The 23,624-nt window shown below is 41.7% G+C and overlaps 1 protein-coding gene across 1 annotated transcript in view; it reads right to left on the reverse strand.

Moving 5' to 3' along the window:
- The window catches only part of SPMIP7 (sperm microtubule inner protein 7), a 50,841-nt gene that overhangs the window by 11,984 nt on the left and 15,233 nt on the right, over nucleotides 1-23,624 (reverse strand). Inside the window, exons 3-7 of the mRNA XM_077781140.1 lie at nucleotides 12,631-12,707; nucleotides 8,068-8,206; nucleotides 5,968-6,035; nucleotides 4,503-4,544; nucleotides 3,046-3,153 (exon numbers count right to left, since the gene is read on the reverse strand). Coding sequence (XP_077637266.1) covers nucleotides 3,046-3,153; nucleotides 4,503-4,544; nucleotides 5,968-6,035; nucleotides 8,068-8,206; nucleotides 12,631-12,707 — 434 coding nt within the window. The remainder of the gene's footprint in view (nucleotides 1-3,045; nucleotides 3,154-4,502; nucleotides 4,545-5,967; nucleotides 6,036-8,067; nucleotides 8,207-12,630; nucleotides 12,708-23,624) is intronic.

The following is a 23,624-nucleotide window of genomic DNA, read 5'->3' on the forward strand; positions in this document are numbered from 1 at the left end:
TGGGTTCCTGGCCAGCTGGTCTTCAGTGGGCTCTCCCGCCTGGGCGCGTGCCTCAGTTTCCTTGTTGGTAAGACAGGGGCCAGACCAGGGATGTGAGCACCCCGCGTAGCTCCGACAGCTGGGCCAGCCACTCTCTCCATTTCCTCAGGAAAGGGCAGGATTTCACGATTTTGGATCCTGACATCGTACAGACAGGCTTTTCCATATCAGCCCCACAGCTACGTGCTTCGGTTATGTTTTTGCATGGTCCAGTCTTTTATCATTACTAACTTTTCTGTATTTTTTTCCTACAATGATCAGATCCAATTCCACAATAATATTTTAAGCTTTTTTTTTTTTAAAAAACGATGTCAGATGGCTTGGCAACCAGAAATCCAAATCAATTAGTGAGAGAAATTCCAGCAATGGAGCCACCTGAACTACGAGTCAGTGACCTTGACCGTCTGAAGTGTGGCTTCCTATTTCCACCATGATTAAGTATCATGAGATATAAGGAGAATCTTAAAAATAATATCAGGAGGACATTTTTCTTTAAGAAAGTTTACGATGAGAAAGCAAAGGAAGAGTCATACTTGCTTCTCAATAGGACGACGCTCCTCTATTCTCTGCTTAGCACGAAGTTAGTAAGTTTACGTGTTTCTGGGTTTTGGATTGTATGCAAAAGGCATCATATTGAATTGCCTTTCAGCCCAATGCAGTATTGCAAAAACAACAAAATATTTTATGGGGCGCCTGGGTGGCTCAGTCAGTTAAGCATCCGACTCTTGGTCTTAGCTCGGGTCATGATCTCAGGGTTCGCGTGAGTTTGAGCCCTGCGTCGGGATCTGTGCTGACACAGCAGAGCCTGCTTGGGGTTCCCTCTCTCTCCCTCTTTCTGCCGCTCCCTCACTTGCACCCTCTTTCTCTCTATCTCAAAATAAATAGATAAAACTTAAGAATATGTATTTTTTTAGACATCTACATGTATGTAGTAAAAGTACATAGCAAAGTAAGTGAAGGAAAAGCACAAAGACTGAGGGCTTCCGGGTTGGGAAAGGGGATCTAGGTGATGAGGTGGAGAGGCACCCACAAGTGGCTTAGAAGATATTATTAGTAAAATACTATTTCTTTAGCAATAATAAAATACTATTTCTTTAGCAAGGCAGGAACACACAGGCCTTTATTTGGTATTTCATTTTATATGTTACACATGACACTAAATATTTATGTATCTATTAATATTCCATAATAAAGCGAAAAACATTTCTTTGTGCTAAAAGGTTAAGAGGACCTTAAACGTGGAAATCGGATTCAAAAGAAACTTCGCGAGCTTGGTAGCCCTCTAGTGGCCAAATCGGACAAGTGCAACCAACGTCTTCAATTTCTTTTCCGGGAGCCACTCCTACATTTTCACTTCCTTAGAAACAGAAATCTAAAGCAAGCCGAGGTAGGGCGGTATGCTCCCTGAGTTATTCAGGCTAAATGGGATGTTTTACATCAAATTCTTAAAATGCTGGCCAGACCCCTCTTCATTCTCTTTGAGGAATGACCCAAAAGAATGTGTTTGGATTCTTTGGCAAGAATGTCTCATAAAATGCTTCAAAATTTAAAGGCATATTTCAAAAGAAAAAAACCATATTAAATTTTTAGACCTGTAGGATATTTTTAAATTGGCTTCATCCTCATATCCTTCTTTTAATATCTTTAGAATTACTGTGTTTAATAGCAGTATTTCCCTCTCAGATTTTATGGAAGAAACACACCAACGGATCCTTTCCCAAGACTCAGCTCAGATGTCACAAGCATCCTTAGTGTCTCATGAGAGAAAGCGACCTCTCTGTGCAACTGAGCTTCGAAAACACCAAGCTAACTTTTGGGGGGACTTATTTTATACTGCTTTGTACCGTAATTATTTGTGTTTAACGTTTATCTGCCTTTCAGATTCTTAAGCTACGTGAGGGCCAAGTCTCTGTCTCATCTTTGTTACCGCCTTTCTTAGCATTTTACAGGCTCTTTTGTCATTTCCTTTGGGTGCGTTATCTCGAGATTTAAGTGAGATACGTCACACAACTATATTTTAACCCCAAAGTTAGATTCGCAGCATACTTTGTAATTTGGCCAAGTGGCCAAAAAATTTACATAGTCAGAAAAGGTAACGGAAATTTACGACCATTGTCAGGATGCAGGATTTGCTTAAATTTAACCTGCAACAGAATACGCCCCGAAGAATAGCCCATGAGAAATGCAGCTTGTTCGGCTCTGGAGCACAGCTGATGTTAAAAAAAAAAAGGAATCAATTAACATTGAAAATACTGTCATAGTTCACACTTGGGCTTTGCATGAAATTTGCCTTTGTCAGGCCCCGCAGAAACTGCTGGGATAATACCCGTGACATTCAGCAACTCAGGGGCATCAGGAAGAGAGTACAGGATTTCAACTTCCACTGTGTTGGGGAGTCCCAGGGAAGCGACCTCTGAGCCCTAGTATTCCCATTGGTGAGAGCAAACAGCTACATATTATACATAAACATACTTATATATGTATGTACCTTAAAATATTATACGTTAAATGTAGTTTACATATTATATATTAAATATATTTTGTATTTATTTTACATAAGAGATACATTATGTATAATATACTATGTAATATGTTATATATTTTTTAATTTTTTAATGTTTATTTATTTTTGAGAGAGAGACAGAGTATGAGCAGAGGAGGGGCAAAGAGAGATGGAGACACAGAATCTGAAGCAGGCTCCAGGCTCTATGCTGTCAGCACAAAGCACAGTATGGAGCTTGAACTCACGAACCATGAGATNCATGCATGTAAAACATGGACTATAAGATATATCACATTATTGTGCATCGAGGCGCCCGGGTCAGTCAGCACAGAGAATTATGATCTGTTTGTAGGGAGCTACGTTTCTTTTGGGGCAGCAGGTGTCTTTCTTCTTAAAGCCCATTCGCTGATGGGCCACCTTTTATTCCCTCTTTATGATAAAGCCCATCACTGAGTTTCACCCTGAACGGCGCTGGAAGGGGAGTAATTACGAGTGGAACTCACCCACTTGTGTTTGTAGAAAGAATGCTGGAGGCCCGAGGCTTGGCGAGGGACGTGACATCTGCAAAGGGGTTGTCAACGTCATCGGCGCTTATGGCCTGCACACAACCCCTGTTTGCGTGACAAGAAAAGAAAACGTGTGTTTCCACATAAGAAAGATGGAAGAAGAGATAAACAGTGTCCTAATATCCAAAGACAATCTTATTTGCTAAAATCGATGAAAATATTGAAACAACAACAATAATAGTAGTAACCATGACGACGGAACAGTTTGCCTTAAAACACGAAGACGAGAGATTTCCCCGTTTACAGAGCAACAGCTGCCGGGCTCTTGTGATCTGAAGTTTGGGCCAGGGAAGGGAAACAGGTGGGTTGTGTTTCTGTGCAGAGAAAGGGGCTGTTTGTGCAGCCCAGGGAGGCTGGTTCACCCGAGGCTGGCCCGGGGGGGCAAGGCAGGGGCTGGCATCGCCAGAGCCGACCGGGCTCCTGTTGGAGATGGGAATCTGGGCAGGTGCCCGGGAATCTGGGGGGCCCAGCCGTGTGCCTTCAGGGCCCTGAGACAAGGCTAACGTGCTGTCAGCCAGAGAGCGGAGCGTCCTTGAGGCATTTCTGGGGCCACTGCTTAGAAAGCCCGGTCACCTCCACTGTAGGGCAGAAGAGGTAACTAATGGCGGCAGCCAAAGCCTCCATTTTCTTAGGTCTGCTTCGTTCCAAGGTCCATGACCTGAATGTTTACACTCCTCCCGTATTCCTGTGTTGAAGTCCTAATGCCCAAAGGTGATGGTAGCAGGAGACGTGAGGAGCTCAGGTCATGGGGGTGATGCTGTCAGGAGAGGGACTAGGGGGCCCATCCAGTCCTTTCACCCTATGAGGACAGAGTGGGAAGTCTTGTGACTCAGAAGGGAGCCCTCGCCCACTACGCGGGCACCCAGATCTCGGGCTTCCAGGCCCCAGAACTGTGAGGAAAAGATGGCTGTTTGTTTGGCACAGATGAAAACACAAGGCGACTCTTCGATCCAGAGGAGAGAAGACCCCACGTTTTGGCAGATCTTTGCTGACCATGGAGAGCCAGCTCCAAACTCAGGAAAGTAAGGGGATACATGTTCCTGTACTTTATTTCCTCACTTTAGTGTTAGTGAGCACGTCGTATCTTCCTCATCGAGTGTAAAAGTCTTTCCGGTTGACAACATGCAGTATTAGGAGCATCCAGGGCATTTTACTTCATAAAATAGCCAATTTGGGGAAACAGAAAAAAATACCGCTCCCCCTTTCTTTCTTTAACGAACCTGTGATGAAAGACCTGACATTAAGCGGGCTCTGGGCTGGCAAAACATTAGAACTCGGTTCGAAAGTGTAAGTTGTCTCAAACAATGAATTACAGACATGAGTGAGCTGAAGGCAATTACAATTTAGATGTAAATTTAGTAATTTTTAACACATTATGAAACACTATTACTTACGTATAAAGAGGGATGTATTTGCTTCTGGTACTTGGACTCACACTTAGAGAAAGAGAAAATGCACACAATGGAGTTTATTGATGTTAACTTAATAAGCACCCAATGATTACAGTATTTCTCCTATTAAAAGAATAACAAAGTCTTTGGAGATACCTCACGGGAATTAACCTCTAAAAGTTTGTCACGTAGGGGCCCCTGGGTGGCTCAGTCGGTCAAGCATCTGACTCTGGATTTCGGCTCAGGTCATGATCACACGGTGTGAATTCGAGCCCCATGTCAGGCTCTGTGCTTACAGCTCAGAGCCTGGAGCCTGCTTCGGATTCTGTGTCTGCCTCTCTCTCTGCCCCTCCCCTGCTCACACTCTGGCTCATGAATTTCTCTCTCTCAAGAATAAATAAACACTAAAACATTGGTTGTATTCCCGTGCATTACCCGTGGGTATTCTCCAGTAGGTTATCCAGCGTATACTTTTCCACTGGCCTGTTGAAAGATACCTTCATTGTTTCTAGGTTTCGGCATTATGAGTACAGCAGCATAAACACTCCCATCCAGGCAGGATCTCGGGGCAGCCCTTGCATTAGAGGAAGGTTGCAGGATGAGAGGTACTCTGAAAAGTTCAGAGCTATAGTCTACTGACTGAGACAGAAAGCTTTTCATTCATTGGCTGATTTCTTATTTTAAAAATGCAGTGATTCATATAAGCTGGAATGAAAATTTTATCATCTGGGTGCGTTATCTGCCATTTCACCACATGATGTATAGATAAGATGCTAATAAGGTGTTTTCGTTGGTGCTCACATAATGTAAGGGTTGGCACCAACGGCTTCCATCTTTATTCTTTAAAAGATATTTGGATGCAATCACCAGCAACATCAGCTTGTTGTGTTTATGAGAGTCTTAAATTTTTTGAGTGTTGAAATCTTTTTGAAAAAAAAAATGATTACAGTCCAATTTATACACTGGAATCTATTTTTTTATATTGGGATGTTTTCCACATTGGCAAAACATCATTTAAATAATCCTTATCAAAAAATGTACATGTTATTTTTAGAATACGCCTCAGTAAAATCTAAGTTTGCTGAGAAGACAACGTTTTTTCAAGATTGTCACTATTTGTAACACTAGATGCAGCAGTTCAACTTGATTATAATTTGGCACATTTTCATTTCATCTTTTTTTTTTGCTTTATATAAAAATTCATTTTTAAAGGACAATTTCTTTTTAAACGGTTGTGGTATATTTCATTGTCTAAATGTTAAACAGGTTTAAGACAAGGCAGGCATCGCTGAGTAACTGAGGCAGATGTGGGTTCTCCTTCCCATCCCAGGGATGGAAGTCTGAGGTCTCTGGAATGTTCTCCAGAGGATACGCCCCTCAGCCCCTCTCTCACCCATGGGCTGGAGCACCAGACACATTAATGAAAGTGAAAAATTGAGTGATGAGCACATGAGGAGATAAAACTTACAAAGTAACTGGCTTGATGGGTGCCAAGAAAGATCTTGTTTGAAATCTGTCCCAGAGTCCACCAACCATCTAAAATCAGCATCAAAATGAATGACGTGTTTAATGAACAAGTTACTGTAATTTCTCGTATATAAGCTCCAGCTTATAACTGTCCTCACCGCATCAGTGGTAAGCCCCAGGCTCCCAACAGAAAGCACTCTGCAAGCATCCTTAGCATGTCGGGGGCTTGACGCCCCCAGGCCCTCCTAGTCTCTGCTTTGTTTGCAGACCCAGTTTCCTGGTTTGTTTTCCCATAGCCGGAATCTGCCTCATCATCCAACTCCTTTGGACTGAAGTCCTGACAAAGGTCTCTTTTTTTGACATTTTTATTTATTTTGAAAGAGAGAGAGCATGAATGGAGGAAAGAGAGAGAGAAAGAGGGAGACAGAATCTGAAGCAGGCTCCAGCCTCCAAGCTGTCAGCACAGAGCCTGATGCGGCGCTCAAACCTACGAGTGGTGAGATCATGACCTGAGCTGAAGTCAGGCGTCAAACCGACAGAGTCACCCATTACCCCAGAAAGGTCTCATTTTCATTTTCATCCAGAAATTATGTTTTGCTTGGATCTACCTCGGCCCACCCTCTGCAGCCTCAGGCTTTACAGCCCTGCCAGACCCTGAGCTTTGAAACTCACCTTGCTGGGAAGGAAATGGTGACCAGTTTTCAAAAGGTGTGAAAGTATTTTAAAGTAGTTGAGAGAGCCTTAAAAACAGCTATAAGAGGGGCACCTGGGTGGCTCTGTCAGTTTGACGTCTGACTTCAGCTCAGGTCATGATCTCACCGCTCGTAGGTTCGAGCATCGCGTCAGGTTCTGTGCTGACAGCTCAGGGCCTGGAGCCTGCCTCACATTCTGTCTCTCCCTCCTTCTCTGCCTCTTGCTGCTCTCCCCCTCTAAAATGAATAAATGTTTAAAAAATTGAAAAAAAAAACCAGCTATAAGAATCCAGGCACAATTTTTTGTCCTTTGACTGAGTTTAATTTCGATGTGTGAATTCCATGCTGAGATTTTACATTATTGTAGCCATGTTTTTCCTCTGTCACTGCCATTTTTCTCTATAAAAGTCAAAAAATTTTTTCAAGATAATGTGGGTTTCCCACCCTGTGGTTCATGAACCTCTTAGGAGCCCATGGTTAGAACAGTATTTCAATAGAATTATTTTCCTCTTTCATGCTATTTATTTTATGCAGTAAAGAGCTTTGTTATGAGAGGGGACCCCAGTGCTTGTCAGACTTCTGTGGGGCGAGGAACAGAAGCAAAGGATGAGAAATCAACGGAAGGAGGAGGTGCTTCTAATCCGGGGTACAGAACAGGGACATCTAGTCCGGGGTTGGGAGGGTGAAAGTGAGGTCCAAGATAAGACCTGAAAGATTCATGGGATTTAGCCTGGAAAAAATGGAATACTGAAGGCAATGGAACCTTATTTGCAAAAAACATGGCGTGTTGAGGAATAGCAAGGCTCTTGGGGATTTCACAGAGGTTCAGTGTAGAAAGTGACACTGTAGAGCCTGGTGTGGAGGCGAGGCTGAAGGAGCAAGAGGAACACCATGTGGGGGTGGGGGTGAGGCTGAGTGGGGGCAAATAACAGAACTGGACACATGGCCTGTCAAGGAGCGTGGCTTTCACTTTATAACAAGTGGTGGGTTGGCTCAGTTGGTTGAGCATCCAAGTCCTTGATATTGGCTTAGGTCATGATCTCACGGTTTGTGAGATCGAGCCCCATGTTGGGCTCCGCACTGTCAAGGAGCCTTCCTGGGATCTCTCTCTCTCCCACCCCCAACTCTCGCTGCCCCTCCCCTGCTTGTAGACATGTGTTCTTTCTCTTTCTCAAAATAAACAAACTTAAAAAAGAAAAGTCCAATATAGATAATATTAAAATATTAAAATCTAGAACTCAGTTCCATAAGTGTATATATTTATGCATTTGTTGCATTATTTCTTGAATAAAATGAGTATTAAAGTTTTGGACTTCAGTTTAGAAACAAATGCATGGTTGCAAAAATGCAAACCTTGTATATGGGGAAAAGCAATGATACACGTGCACTTAAGGCCCCTGATCACTGACCTGGGTTATTGCCGGTGCCCCTTCATATCTTTTCAGGGTAAAGCACTGTGAAATCGGGTCAGCAGCTTTTTCTACCGTGGTTTCTTCGGGATCGAGTTTCGGTGGTAGCATCTTGTCCCAAGGAACAACTTCGTAAGCTCTATGAAATTAAATATTGATATTTTATGAAAAACGCATATTCAGTTGGTAGGAGCCACAGAGCTGTCATACGCTGTGGCAGGTAGGTAATTCTCATGTTCCCAAGATTCCTGCCCCCTGGAGTACCTGTCATAGGTAACTGCGTCCCGTCTGGTGTGGGCAGATCAAGAGAGTATGACAAGGGGTCATTCCTGCGATACTTTGTGTGGCAACTTTATACGGCAAAGGGAGTGTGCCCATGTGATCAAGGCCCCTAACTGGGTGAATTTGAGTGATTCAAAAGGTGGGTGTTCCAAAGTAGGTCCGACCTAAACAGGTGAGCCCCCAAAAGAGACAAGAACACAGCAGACACTGTTCAGCTGTCCTTAAAGAAACATCTGGTGAGCCCAGCAGCTTGAATGAACTGAATTCTGCCAACAACCTCAATGCTCCTGGAAAACAAGGATCCGGCCCCAGCTAAGTCTTCGATTCTACCCCGAGGAACCCTGAGTCTTGAACCCAGTTGGGGGCCACTTGCATTCTGACCATGGTCCTGTGGTTTAAAGCTGATGAATGTGTGGTGATCCGTGACACAGCAGTGGAAAACCAATGCACGTATTTATATACATCTTACAGTTGACAAAAAAAAAAAAAAAAACCATTTGACCTTCGAGGCGAGGCAGGACAGGAAGATCATTGATTCACAAATAAACAAACTATGGCTTAGAGAATGGAATTTGTTTACTTAAGGTCATAGCTACTGATGGTCGAAGCCAGGATGCAAATCCAGATTATTGGCCTCTGAAGACAGAGCCAGATTCCCACTGTCCCACACCAATGGTTCAAGGAATCTAGTCATCTTAGTAAGTGCAAGGATTACGTACATAGCATTTGGATCTAAAGGTACCACCTTGTATTTCAAGTTTTGAAAGTTCTGCTCTTTTTGACAGACATACATGACAGATCCAGTGAAATAGACTCCAAGCAAATATTTCCTCGGAGATTTCTATCCTTCAGGCACTGTGCTAGGTGCTTGGGATCAAAGAGTGGATAAGAAACAACATCTGGGGTGTCTGGGTGGCTCAGTCGGTGGAGCGTCTGACTTCCACTCAGGTCATGTCCCACAGTTCATGGGTTTGAGTCCTGCGCTGGGCTCAGTGCTGACAGCTCAGAGCCCGGAGCCTGCTTCCGATTCTGTGTCTGCCTCTCTCTTTGCTCCTCCTCCAAGTATGCTCTGTCTCTGTCTCTGTCTCTCTCTCTCCAAAATAAACATTAAAGAAATTTTTAAAAAAAGAATACAACAGGGGATGAAATCAAAAGCCAGAGAGGAAACCAGGGGCCATTTAGTTATAATCCTTCCTTTTTAAGATAAGTAAATTGAGGGCTCAAAAGACTGGAGGGTGCCAAAGGCCCGCAGGGGGTGGTTAGAATCAGGGGTCTCACCGCAGGTCCCCAGGCTGTGGATGCCTCTGCCAGAGCTCTTTTCTCAACTTGCTGCAGGATTCCGACATCCAGCTCCATATTATGTATTTCTTCTTTTTTTCCCACATAAATGAAGTTTATCTGGCTTTTTAAGTAGCTCTCTTAAACCGTGTAAATTAGCGCAGTCCCCTTCATTAGCACAGTCATTTGTTTCTTCCTGAGTTGCTAAAAAGATTCAACCTATTCTAACAGGATCAAGATTTCCACCACTTGGAGTTGTCGAAGGCTCATATAGGAGCCACGCGCTTCGTAAGGAAAACAGGAAACTGTGGCCAACACACTAATGAAAAGAACTGTGTGGAAAAGACTGTTCCCGTACTTTTTGGAGTCATTTCACAATGCGGAGACAATGCCCACCACCTTGTTGCAAAATTGCCCTACAGACTTGTAGCAACACCGGTGGTCAACACAAGCGATTCAGGCCGAGGGGCGCTAACTTCCGACCACACGGCACCGTCAGCCAGACAACGTGATGCCGCTGGCTCATTATCGGTGCAAGACTGAAATATGGGTTAGAACTAAAATCATGCCTAATTAAAAATTGGCACTGCTCACAGGAAAAAAAAGAAAAGTATGATTTTGCCTTTGAATTTGCAAGTGTATGTTCAAATTGAACTGCCCCTTTCTCCCAGCTCAGCAGCAAAACGGGCTTGAAGTGAAATTCTTTACAAACCCTTCATTTCCAACTTGATGCGAACTAAGTAAAGGTGATCGAAACCCGAGCTTGCACGATGGCCGGATTATCTCCCAGAACGTTTCTTATGCACAAAACACAGAAGAGAAAGGGCTACCAGGGGACATTTTCATTGACAAAGTGGCATCATTTTCGCCAACCGATACCCAGATGCTGCTTTCTTCAGAAAGAATTGCAGAGAAAGAGAGCGAGAAAAAGCACAATTCTGATTTTAATCACACGTTTCTTACATATTCTTTATATTTGTATGAGGCATCTGGGGAAATATCTGATCATGTGTATATTTCATGAAACTGTTTGGTGATGGGTGTACCGTCAGTAGGAAAGAAAACCATGAAGCCGAAATCTGCAGCCCTCAGCCCTGTTCAGCACAGGGGAGGGAGGGAGGGACTTCGAGGTGGGGGGAATGGAGAGCTTTGCCAAGTGCACACATCGTTATCTGCTTTTCCACTCTCTATTGCTCTGCTGACTTCAGAGCCTACTGGGCAATTACAATCACCCCTTCCCGGGGCTCATCATACTTGACCTTTTGCACAGTTTCGCTCCCTCCTCCCCAACACCCTTTGCGTGCCTGCCAGTTCATACCTGTCTCTAAGCTGTGACCACCCAACATTATTTCTCTAGCTCGGACCTCTTTCCCAAACCCCAGACCCACATGCCCCATCGCCTACTTGACATAGCCACTTGGCTGTCTAATGAACATCTTTATACTCATCATGTCTAAAATGGACTTCTGACCTTTCCCTCCAAACTCGCTCCCACGCTTGCGCTGTGTTGAAGTAACGGGCGATCTCAGTCCATCTGGCTGCTTTACCTGAAGCCTTAGAATTGTTCTTGACTCCTATTTCCTTGACCCTCATGACCTCCAATGTGGAAACTGTGTTGGCTCTACTCTTAAAATATATCCAAGAGCCAACGACAGCTGACACCTTCCTACCACCTTTCCAATAAGCCACCCTGACCTGACCTCTATAGAAGCCTCCCAATTCTCCCTGACCCAGTTGGCTGGGGACACAGTGGCCACCATGTGCAAGGCTGATCTTGCTACTTCTCTGCTACATCTTCACTTCCCTGCTACATCTTCACCTCCCTCAGAGAAAAAGCCCTGGCATTTACAGTTGATTAAAATGCCCCTGGACATCTGCTTCTGGGCATTTGCTGCATTTTCTCATCTTCTCTTCCTGATGTCTCCCTTACTCTGCTCCGGGTACCCTAGCCCTCTCTTCTTCCCTGACCCTGTGTATAATTCCAACACAGGCTTTCCAAACTGCTGTATATTCCCTCTGCCTGGAAAATGCTCATTCCAGACATCTGCAAGTCACTCCCTTATGCCTTCCGAGCTCCTCTCAAACCCCATCACTTAAGGAGTGCTCCCCCACCCCCATATCCCATTCACTACGGAAGCCTACCGCCCATACACAGGACCCTCCAGATGCTCTCTTTCCATTCTACCTTTTCTCTTCTATGTTTCCACAGACTCATCACCTTCTAGGATACAAGCTCTTTTTGTGCTAGCTTTGTGCTCATTGTCCATCTCCCTTTAGAATGAGAGCTCTTTGATGAGCACTGAGTGTTATGTGGAAACTAATTTGACAATAAACTATTTAAAAAAAAATAAAAATAAAAATAAAGTACCAAATTAAAAAAAAAAAAAAAGAGTGAGATCTCTTTGAGAACAGAGACCTTTGTCTGCCTTATTCCCTGACAAACCTCATAGCCTAAGGCACAGACACATTGCAAGAGGTGAATATGGTTTCTGACTGGGTAAATAAACCCCTTGAGGCTTTCTCTGATCTTGTTTTCCTGTATTCTTATCTCCTCCTCTCTTTGGCCATTTCCTTTATGTTTTGGTTTTATGCTTCTATTACACATAGCTTTTCTTTAAGACTCCCCCTTGACCTGTTTTATTTCAGTCATCAATGTGAGTGAGTAAATGTCTTTGTCTGATGTTTTCTGAATTACTCATAGAATCTAGAGCGTTGTGGACACAAAGGGGATGTGTCACAAAGGATGGAAGAAATATATTATTTTTAATTTTAATTTTTTTATTTGAGAGAGAGAGAATGGGGGGCGCACAGGGAGAGAAAGAGAAAGAGAGAATCCCAAGCAGGCTCTGTGCTGAGTGCAGAGCCCGACACCGGACTCAATCCTACAACCCTAGGATGATGACCTGAGCCAAAATTGAGTCGGATGCTCAACCGACTGAGCCACCCAGGTGCCCCAAAAGAAATACATTTCAAAATCAAAATTCTATTGGGAAAAATGCTTACTTTTGTGTCGAGGACTTGTAAAATGAGTTCTTTGCGTTATAGTTCCTGTTTGGCTGTAAAAGCGGTTCTCCATCCTCCTAGAAAGTGTGAATAACAAGTTAAAGGAGATCAGATACACATGGGAATTGCTAATTCTATTACCATGCTTTCTTTTCTTCTTGTTCTCCATTTTTCTCCTTTCATAACACCCCTTCCATGGACCAGGCTTAAGGCTTTTCTACTTTCCTCGATTGTCTTAGAAACTTTCTTTCTGTGTATGGTCTCCTAGTGATTAAGTTAAATTTTACAAAATGTGTATGCAAATTAATGGAAAGTCACATTTTTATGAGAAAGCTCTTGAATTTTAAATGCTGGCAAATGATGTTTTTAGCACCACATAAATAAAATGTCTAGGGGCGCCTGGGTATCTCTGTCTGACACAGGTCAGTATCTGACTTCAGCTCAGGTCACGATCTCACAGTTCATGAGTTCGAGCCCTGCTGACAGCTCAGAATCAGGAGCCTGCTTCAGATTCTGTCTCCCCCTCTCCCTGCACACCCCTCACTTAAGCTATCTCTCTCTCTCTCAAAAATAAACCCTAAAAAAGTTTTTTAAGTCTTTTGTGTCTTGTCTTTTAACAATAGGACATTAGCTCTGATACATTTCCCCTTTCCTATCTTTCATCTTATTTCATTGAAATTCTTTGATTATTATTAGAACCATTGTCACTAATATCTTTAAGTGTTACTATTTATTTAAATTATCCGCAGTATTTTACCAGTGGTTCTTTGTCCACTTCTACTTTTGGGATCTGTTTCTTCTGCTCAGTTTTCCTGCTTCCACTCTCTTTGGCTGGAGTTCAATTCTCAGTAATTCTTTCAAGGATACAAACTTCTTCTAGCTCTGTTTTTGTTTGTGTGTGTGTGTTTTAATTTTTTAAAAATTTTTTTAATGTTTGTTTCTTTTTGGTAGAGAGAGAGAATATAAGCAGAAGAGAAGAGAGAGGGGGAGACACAGAATTCGAAGCAGGCTCCAGGCTCTGTGCTGATGTGGGGCTCAGACCCACAGACCGTGAGATCATGACCTGAGCTGAAGTCGGACGCGTAAGTGACTGAGCCACCCAGGTGCCCCTCTAGCTCGGTTTTTTAACTCACTCATCCTCACTTTTTAATACTGTTCCAGATGAATATGGAATTCTCATTTAATGGTGATGATTCTTTGATAAACCGCATACATCTCATTGACTTCTGGATGGTTATTATTACTTTGGAAGTACACACGGTGTAACTGTCTGCAGGTGTTCTGAGTCCGTGTCCCCACCCTCGGGTAACATTCAGGGTACCTGTCTTGATTTCCTACAGTGAACATTTGTTTAGGGGAAGGTATATTTTTTCATCTGGCTAAAGACCTGTTATATTTCTTTAATCTCAGAATGCACAACTTCCACCAATTTGGACAAATCTCCATTATTATTTCTTTATTGTCAATAGGTTCTCTTTATCGTCTTCTTCTGGAGTTCCCATTGGACAAATAATAGACTTTCTCCTTCTGTCTGCCATCTTTACCTTCCATTCTACCACTATCCACTTTCTTGTTCAGAACGCTTCTTCCTTCCCGTTTCTAGTCTCTGTTTAAACCTGTTATATATTTTAAAAATGTCATTAAAGCTACATCTAGTGAAATCACATAATCGTTCTGTTGCTAAGATGAACTATACATTTTTGTCTCACTTATAAATGTTATTTTAAAAAAATTTTTTTAATGTTTATCCATTTTTGAGAGAGAGAGAGAGAGCAGGAGCGGGAAAGGGGCAGAGAGAGAGGGAGACACAGAATCCGAAGCAGCTCCAGGCTCTGAGCTGTCAGCACAGAGCCCAACGTGGGCCTCGAACCCACATTGCGAGATCGTGACCTGAGCCAAAGTCGGATGCTTAACCCACTGAGCCACCCAGGCGCCCCTAAATGGTATTTATTTTAATATTTTAGTAATTTTGCTGTGGAAAATATAATTCCATCTTAGAAGAAAGAGAAAAGTCCTCAAGACCACTCTCTGGCATCTTTATTTATGCATTACAGTGGGTTGGCCAGTGAGAATCCTGGGCCTTCTGTGTGGCTCACGGCTTAGTCGTGACATTGATAAAAGAGGGCTTAGGGGTGTCTGCCAAGCTCTGGCTTGATTTTTGGAGTTCTTCTGGTGTTTGTACAAGATACTCGTTGCCTCCAAAAAACACAGCTATAACCTGCTTATAATGTGAGTTTGGCAGAAGACAGACTGGAGAGGCCACTGCAGTAGTGTCTCCAAATTTGAACACTTCGTTCCAAGGATCTGCTTCGAAACTTTGATGAATCCCACTGCTAATCACCACCAAAAGCACAATGGGCAAGTGGCACCTGCAGACGGTTTCCATCTGCATGCAGAAGACCCAAATGCACTGTCCCCTTCCGCAGAAGACGCGCCGCCCTGGGCTTCTATCTCAGCCACTCTAGAGGCTACAGTGGCAAACCCCAAACCAGCTCCCACCATTCCCAAAGTACCAGCTGCAGGCCTGTGATGAGGAAGGTAGTTTGGAAACACAGTGCGCTTACGATCCATCATATTTGCTCCTTCAGGTACCACAAAACAGTCTCCGTGTAGTTGTTCTTGAACAGGGTAGGAGGCTGTGTAATCATCCACAGGCAGGGATTTGGGGGAAGCTAATTGGCCCGTTGGAGATGATACCCAGGATGGAGGGGGCAGCCTCCTATATTCTTACACCAGAGAAGAAAGGCCAGTTCTTCCATCTTCAACTAATGTATTCCCTGGATAGAGTTTGGCTGCTCTTCATTGTTTTCTCTAGAGTTTTCCGCCACTTGCTCTCTGGAAGACACCGCCATGGTGTTTCATCAAATTGTTCTAAAAGCTGTTCGGTGAACACTGCTGTCTCCTAGTGAAGTCACAATAGCCCTTCCATGATCCCCCAGATCTTCCAGATATCAACCACACGATTTCACTTATACGTGGAATTTAAGAAACAAACAAAAAAAATTAGCAACAAGGGGAGAAAAAGAGACAAACCGAGAAACAGACTCGTAACTGCACAGAATACACAGATGGTTACCAGTAGGATGAATTATACTGTTTGAGATTTGAACGTTAAGGAAGTATTTTCACTCCCGAGATAAACCTCACTCAATAGATCAATATATGTCATAATATTTGGCCTTCTTAGACATCACTGGTTTTGATTTGCTAATACTTTGTCATAATTTTTGTGTCTTTGTACATAAAGAATGTAAGTCCATAATTTCCTCTTTTATTTTTGTAATGTCTTTGTACGGTTCAGGAATATCAGTTAAGTTGGACCTCTAAAACTAGTTAGAAAGTGTCCCTTCTATTTTCTGAAATACCTTCTATTAGATTGATGTGATTTCTTCCCAGGATGTTTGACAAAATTCAGCAGTGAAATCATCTGATCCTAGGGTTTTCACTGTGGGAAGATTTTTGATCAGAAAAATTAAACTCCTCTGATAAATAGAGGGCATTCGTGTGTCCCATTTTCCTTAATATCAGTTTTGGTAAGTTGTATTTTTAAAGAAATTTGTTCATTTAATCTAAGATGCTAAACAGACTGGCAGACTACTATAGTTTATATTTTCTTAGTGTGTTTTCAGAATCAGTAGTAATACACATTTTAATTTCCCATGTTGGTAACATGTGTTCTCTCTCTTTTTCTTAATCATACTAATAAAATATCTATCACTTTCTTTGATCTCTTTAAAGAAATGGCTTTTGGCTTTAAGTTTTCTCTCCTGTAGCTTTTCTCTTTTCCAATGATTTCCACTTTTATCTTTTTAATCCTCTTTCTTTTAAAAAAAAAAAAAAACACATTTTTTAAAATGTTTATTTTTGAGAGAGAGAGAGAGAGAGCAAGTGGGGTTGGGTCAGAGGGAGAGGGAGACACAGAATCCAAAGCAGGCTCCAGGCTCCGAGCTGTCAGCACAGAGCCCAATGCAGGGCTCCAATTCACAAACTGCGAGACAATGACCTGAGCTGAAGTCAGACATTCAGCCAACCGAAACACCCGGGCGCCCTTCTTTCTTTTTGTTTAATTTAACAATTCCTCTCATTTCTTTACTATTCATCACTAATTTTCAGAACCTCCTTGTTTTCCAATATAAGGATAAAAGGCTAATTTTTTTTCTTTTCAGCAGAGTTTTTCCTGCATCATGCAAGATGTGATAGGGTATATTTTCATAATTGTTCAGTTTAAAACATTTCCAATTTTTCTTGTGAGTTTCTTCTTTGACCCATGGACAGTTTAGAATTGTGATTTTTAATTTAAAAGCATTTGCTGTTTCCCTCAACAGCTTGTGGTGGTTTGAGAACATAAGTAGAATTATTTCAATACATTTAAATATACAAAGACTTGTTTTATGCTCCAGCATGTGATTATGGTGAACATATCACATGCATCTAATATGCTCTCTATTTATTTACTTTCAGCTGATCTGTATCTTTAAATTGAAAGTGGACCTCTTATAAATAGCATATAGTTGTGTCTTGCTTTTGTATCCATTCTGATCATTCTCTGCCTTTCAGTTGAAATGTTTAGTATATTACCATTTTCTTTAAGTGGGCTTCCCCCGCAGCGTGGAGCCCAACACGGGGCTTGAATTCACAGCCCTGAGATTAAGACCTGAGCTGAGATTAAGAGTGAGATGCTTAACTGACTGAACCACCCAGGCACACCTTTGGTACATTCCTTTTTTTTTTAAATAGTTTATTGTCAAGTTGGTTTCCATATAACACTCAGTGCTCATCCCCACAAGTGCCCTCCTCCATGCCCATCACTCCCTCCCTCTCCCCCCCCATACCCATCAGTACATTCTTTAAAAATCAAATGACAATGTAGTAGATGGCTCTGTTTCTGGACGCTATTTTCCATTGATGAGTTTGTCAATCACTTTGCCAATCTGTGCTGATTATTGTAATTTTACAGTCAGACTTAAAATCAGAGAGTGCAAATCCTCCAACCTTATTTTTATTCAAAAATGTTAGCTATTTTAGGATTTTCATGTCATAGAAATTTTATGATCCATTTATAAATTTCCACAAAACATCTTAGGATTTTTATAGAGTTTGCATTGAATCTACAGATCAATTGGGGAAGTTTTAATAAATTAACAAATCTTCCAGCCAATGAACCTGTATTACTTTCCATTTATTTGTGTCTTTGTTAATTTATTTCACCCAGTAATATACTGTAGTTTTCAGTGAAAAAAAATGCACGTGTTTTATTAAATCCTATGTGGTTTTTGGTACTATTGTCAGTGGAATCTTTTAAACGTTCATTTTCCAGTTGTTTGCTTCTGATGTATAACATTACAGTTGATTTTTGTATATTAACCATAAGCCTATGCCTCCAATACAATTAAGTATTACGTCCAGCAGTCCTTTGAAGATTTCTGAGGATATTTTTTATAAATACCATCAGGTCATCTCTACCCAGAGATGAATTTACTTCTCCCTTTCGAATAGTTATGATTTCTATTTATTTCTTGCTTTTCTGCAATAGCTCTCTCCTCCACTGAATGGAAAATGATGGTGGTAAGAGCACACACTTTTGTCTTATTCCTGATATTAAGGGAAAAGCATTTGGTCTGACATCATTATTACTTTAGCCTCAGGTTTTTCACAGATGCTTTATAGCAGGTTTAGGAAGTTACCTTCCAAGTCTAATTTGCTGAGAGTTTTGATCATGAATGAGTTTTGATTTTTTCCCTTTTGTTAATAATGGTCTCGGTCATTTCTGATCCTTTGCTTTTCTGTGCCCATTTTATTCAGCACTTCGCAAACTCCACATGAATACAGCTAAGATATTGATTTGGATAGCACTGAAATCACGAACAACTTAGTAAGAAAATACGCATGGTAAATATTTTCGCCTCCTAAGCTCCTATTTCTATTTACCATGGTTTTCTTGTAGTCAGCCTATAGTTGGGTATTGATTTCTTTTTTATCCAACATAAAAATGTCTGGCTTTCTATTTCCTTATATTAAATTATATCTAATATCTAATACAACATTTGACATAATTTGGTTTAAATATAGCTTTATTTACTGTTGGTTTCATTTGCTCTTTTTCCTTTTGTTACTTTCCTCTGTAATATTTGTGGTGGTTTTTTTTCTTTTTTCTTTTAATTTTTTTTAAGGTTTTTATTTATTTCTAGGAGAGAGAGAGAGACAGCGTGAGCAGGGGAGGGTCAGAGAGAGAGGGAGTCACAGACTGAAACAGGCTCCAGGCTCTGAGCTGGCAGTCAGCACAGAGCCCGACGCGGGGCTCGAACCCACGAACGGCGAGATCATGACCTAAGCGAAAGTCAGACGCTCAACCGACTAAGCCACCCAGGCGCCCCTGTTTTTTTTCTTTTTAAAATTTCATTTTGTCTCCCCCTATAAACTTACTGCCTATGATTGATTGATTGACTTCTGTTATTACGGTCACTCTAAGACCTATACATCTTTAATTCTAGGATATAAAGTATAATATTACACCATTTCATGAACAGTGTAAAAAGTTACAACGGCACTTGCCTATTTTCATCCTGACTTCCCTTTGCTACTGTTATACAATGGACTTCTACATGCGCTGTACGCCCCAAATACACTGCTGCTGTTCTACTTTAAACATTCAAGGATATTTTCAAGGAGCCTGGGTGGTTCAGTTGGTTAAGTGTCCGACTCTTGGTTTTGGCTCAGGTCATGATCTCATAGTTTGTGACTTTGAGCCCAGCGTCGGGCTCTGCGCTGATAGCACGGAGCCTGCTTGGGATTCTGTCTCTCTTCCTCTGCCTCTGCCCCTCCCTTGCTTGTTCTCTCTCTCAAAATAAATAAACTTAAAAAAAAACCATTCAGTGATATTTTGTAGTATTTCAAAATGAAAAATAGTGTTTTCTATTTACCCACACATTTACCATCTTTTTTAAAAAAATTTTTAACTAAAAAAATTTTTTTAATGTTTTATTTATTTCTGAGAGAGAGAGAGAGAGAGAGAACATGAACAGGGGAGGGTCAGAGAGAGAGACACACACAGAATCAGAGCAGGCTCCAGGCTCTGAGCTGTCAGCACAGAGCCTGATGCGGGGCTCGAACCCACGAACTGTGAGATCATGACCTGAGCCGAAGTTGGACGTTCAACCGACTGAGCCACCCAGGCGCCCCATACCATCTCTCTTCCTCTCAATTGCATTCCACTGAGCAAACTCAAATTTCCACATACACTATATTCTTTTGTCTGAAGAAATTCTTTCAGGTCTGTTGGAAGTATATCCCTCAGGTTTATTTTTCTGAAAATATCTACTCTGCCTTCCGTGTTGAAATTTGTTGTTGCTGACGAATGTACTCTTATTAACTTTTGTTTTTGGATATTAAAAATATGTCTCCATTTTCTTCTAGCTTTCCCAGATTCGGACAAGAGCCTGCAGTCATTCTTACCTGTGTTCCTCTGTGTATAATGTATTTTTTTCCTCTAGCTGTTTCAGATGTCCTTTTCATCACTGTTTTTCCAGTGATGGAAATACTTATGTGCACAGTTTCCTTTATCTTTATACAGCTTGGCACTTAGTTCAGTTTCTTGGGTCTGTAGATTTAAATCATTAGGAACAACACTGGCCATCGTTTGCCCAAATATTTTTCCCACTTTCCATTTTTTCTGCAATTTCAGTTACCTGCATGTTAAACAGCCCGATATCGTCCCAAATTTAACGGATGTTTTACTTATTCATTTTCTAATTCACTTTGGATAGTTTCTGTGGCTGTATTTTCAACTTCACTGATCTTTCAGCCTGCAGTGTCTGATCTGCCTTGAAACCCATGTCCATTTATCTGTCATTTTATTGTGTTTTTATGTCTAAATGTTCTCTTGAGTCCTGTTTACACCATGCACTTTCCTCACCTCTGTGGCTGTGGTTTCCTTTACCATCTGAATTTATGGGACGTATGTGTAATAGCTCTGTTTGCACACAGCCTTGTCTGCTTGCTCCTTCCTGGCTACCGCTTCCAGCTCCGGTATTCTTGATTTACCATTCCTCCCGACTATGGGAAGTATTTCCCCACCTCTTTGCGTGAAAATTAATTTCTTTTGAGTATCTATTTTCAACGTTGGCCTGTTGGTTGTTAAAACTTGTTTTATTCTTTTTTTAATGTTTATTTTTTAATTTTTGAGAGAGAGAGAGAGAGAGCGAGCATACACAAGCGGAGAAGGGGCAGAGAGAGAGAGAGGAGGAGATGCAGAATCCGAAGCAGGCTCCAGGCTCTGAGCTGTCAGCACAGAACCTGACGCGGGGCTCGAACCCACGAACCATGAGATCATGACCTGAGCTGAACTTGGACGCTTAACCGACTGAGCCACCCAGGCGTCGCATAACTTGTTTTATTCGTAAGTAGTGCTAGAATACGTTCCAGCACAAAGTTAAGTAGTGGAAATCAGCGGAGTGTTGGAAGGTTGCCATTTAACCTGTCAGAGCAAGTCCACAGGAGCCTTCGGAGTAGGGCCACGGAAGCCTGACTACAAAAGATCGCCTTCTGGGGTGCCCGCCCGATGCTCTGTGTTCTCCGAGGTATCTTCATCCCAGTTTTGTGGGCACTTGAAGCGTCCCCTGCCCTGTGTAGGCTTCAGACAACGATCATGCAGTCTTTCCCAAGTTCCAGCACTTTCCTGTTGCCAGCACACAGATCAGTGCTCAGAGACCTGCATGCTGTCTTCCTCAGCTCTCCGGGGCACTGTCCTGCGGCTTCCTCCTCTCCGTGCCCTGGTCCGCAAACTTTGGACGCCTTGGTCTCCCAGAGCTCCAATCTCTGTCTCCCCGACTCAGCAAGCGTCTAAAGGTATGTATGGATTTCCCTTCCCATGACTGTCGCTCAGAAGCTGGCTCCAGGGAGTAACCTGGTAACATAGGAGCGTTCACTTATTTTCCCTTCCTTAGACATTGCACTGCCTTTTTTCTAATGTCTGGAAACTATTATTTCTCATATGTGTCTTATTTTCTATATGTTTAAGGCAGAAAAGTAAAAGGAGCAGCTGATATTCCATTTCCTCTGCACTTCATTTTATTTTTTAAAATGTCTTGTGCTTTCTTTTGGTTTACATAGCTGTTCATTTTCTAACTTTGGAGAAAAGGTTTTCTTTTTTTTTTTTAATGCTTATTTATTTATTTCGAGGGAGAAGAGTGCACATGAGTGAGGAGGAGCAAAGAGAGGGGGAGAGAGAGAATCTCAAGCAGGCTCTGTGCTGTCAGCAGAGCCCCCAACATGGGGCTCGAACGCACGCACCGCGAGATCATAACCTGAGCTGCAATCAAGAGTCGGGCGCTTAACCACTGAGCCACCCAAGCGCCCCTCAGTCAGGTATTTTAAATTGATTTTTCATCTCCTCTTTTCTCTTGGGTGATTCCCTGCCTTTCCTCAGTGTCCCTTCTTAAATTTTTATTTGAATATCTTTTCCTTCGGGCACAGTGTGAACCTTAATTTCTGAATGAACTTTCCATTTCTTTCTTTTTTCTCACTGTCAATTTTATTTGTATTTAAATTTTAAATATCTGTATGAAGACAGATTTTCATATCCTCGAAAGCTTGTTTGAAACATGTAACTCAGTTTGGAGGGTTACAACACTGTTTTCCTCTGTTTTATAGTTGGTTTGGTATTTTGTATTCCTATGAAGGTATTTTGGTTCTTATTCTGATTCTTATTTTGTTACAGTTTCTTCCAATAGATCTATCCTATTTTCTTCCATTCACTTGATGGAGTTGGTGTGGTTCGCGATATTCTTAGCTCAATGCTGCCCTCTTCTGTCAGTGTGGCAAAGTACAGCACTTTTTCTAATACATTTGTTTCCTTATGGAAGGCGATTGTTGCCAAAGGGGTTGTGTAACCTCCACTCAATTCATTCTTTGTCTTTCAGAATATTAACCTTCCCTCTTTCCCTTCCTTTGTTTTCTTTTCATCACTCAACTTCCAAAGGGTGATTCTCTTTTCTTTTAAACAATGAATGCCTTTCAAAGACTGCCACCTCAAATTCTGTATGCTTTTTAATTCATTCTCTGCAGAATGAATCCGCTTTACCTTTCTAGCAGTTGTTGTTAGATCATCGGAGGCTGGCTTCTCTCTATCAAGGGTTTTTCAAGATTGTCCTTATTTACTGAAAAAAGGTTTCTGTTAAGAGCATGACTTGTTAGGATTTTATGTTTTCTTTTTTAACTTGCAGTAATTCAAGATTTAGTATTTCTGTCTTCTAGACATGTTGAAGGTGTGGTTTTTGTATGCTAACATTTCTCTCCTTCTGCATTGCTTTCGAGGCTACATGGAGGTGCATGTAGTTTGATGAAGTTGCCATTATATTTGGCTCCTCTTTTTAAGTTTTTAAAATTTATTTTTGAGAGAAAGAGAGAGCATGAGCGGGGCAGGGGCATAGAGAAGAGGGGAGAGAGAAACACAAGCAGGCTCTGAGCCAAATGCTGAGCCTGATGCAGGGCTTGAACTCACCAACTGTGAGATCATGACCTGAGCCGAAGTCTGACGCTTAACCAACTGAGCCCCCCAGGCACCCCTGTATTTGGCTCCTTAACTGCTACATTTTTGTTCTTCTTGATCAACATTGGCATAAATTCATTTTTCTTTCAACAAACTTCTGGCATTGATAATTTTTAAAAGATGTCTGTTTTCCACCTCCTTAATTTATTATTTTATCTTTATTATTTCCTTCCTTCAGCTTTAAAAAAAAATGGAGTTTGCCATGTTTTACTAGCTTGTTTAGTTCATGAATTTTCAGGTTTTCTTCTGTTATAACATAACCATCAAAGATGATATATTTTCCTCTAGGCATTATTAGAGTTTATTCCCGCACATTTTCCTATGATATCACCATTATCATCCACTTCAAGATATTTTCTAGTTTCCTTATGTTATTTTCTTTGGCTCTTGTGTAACATTCATAACCACATTGTTTACATTTCCAAACACATGATTTTCTAGGGTTTTT

This window comes from Crocuta crocuta, unplaced genomic scaffold (assembly GCF_008692635.1).
Source record: "Crocuta crocuta isolate KB4526 unplaced genomic scaffold, BGI_CrCroc_1.0 scaffold108, whole genome shotgun sequence".
Lineage (NCBI taxonomy): Eukaryota > Metazoa > Chordata > Mammalia > Carnivora > Hyaenidae > Crocuta > Crocuta crocuta.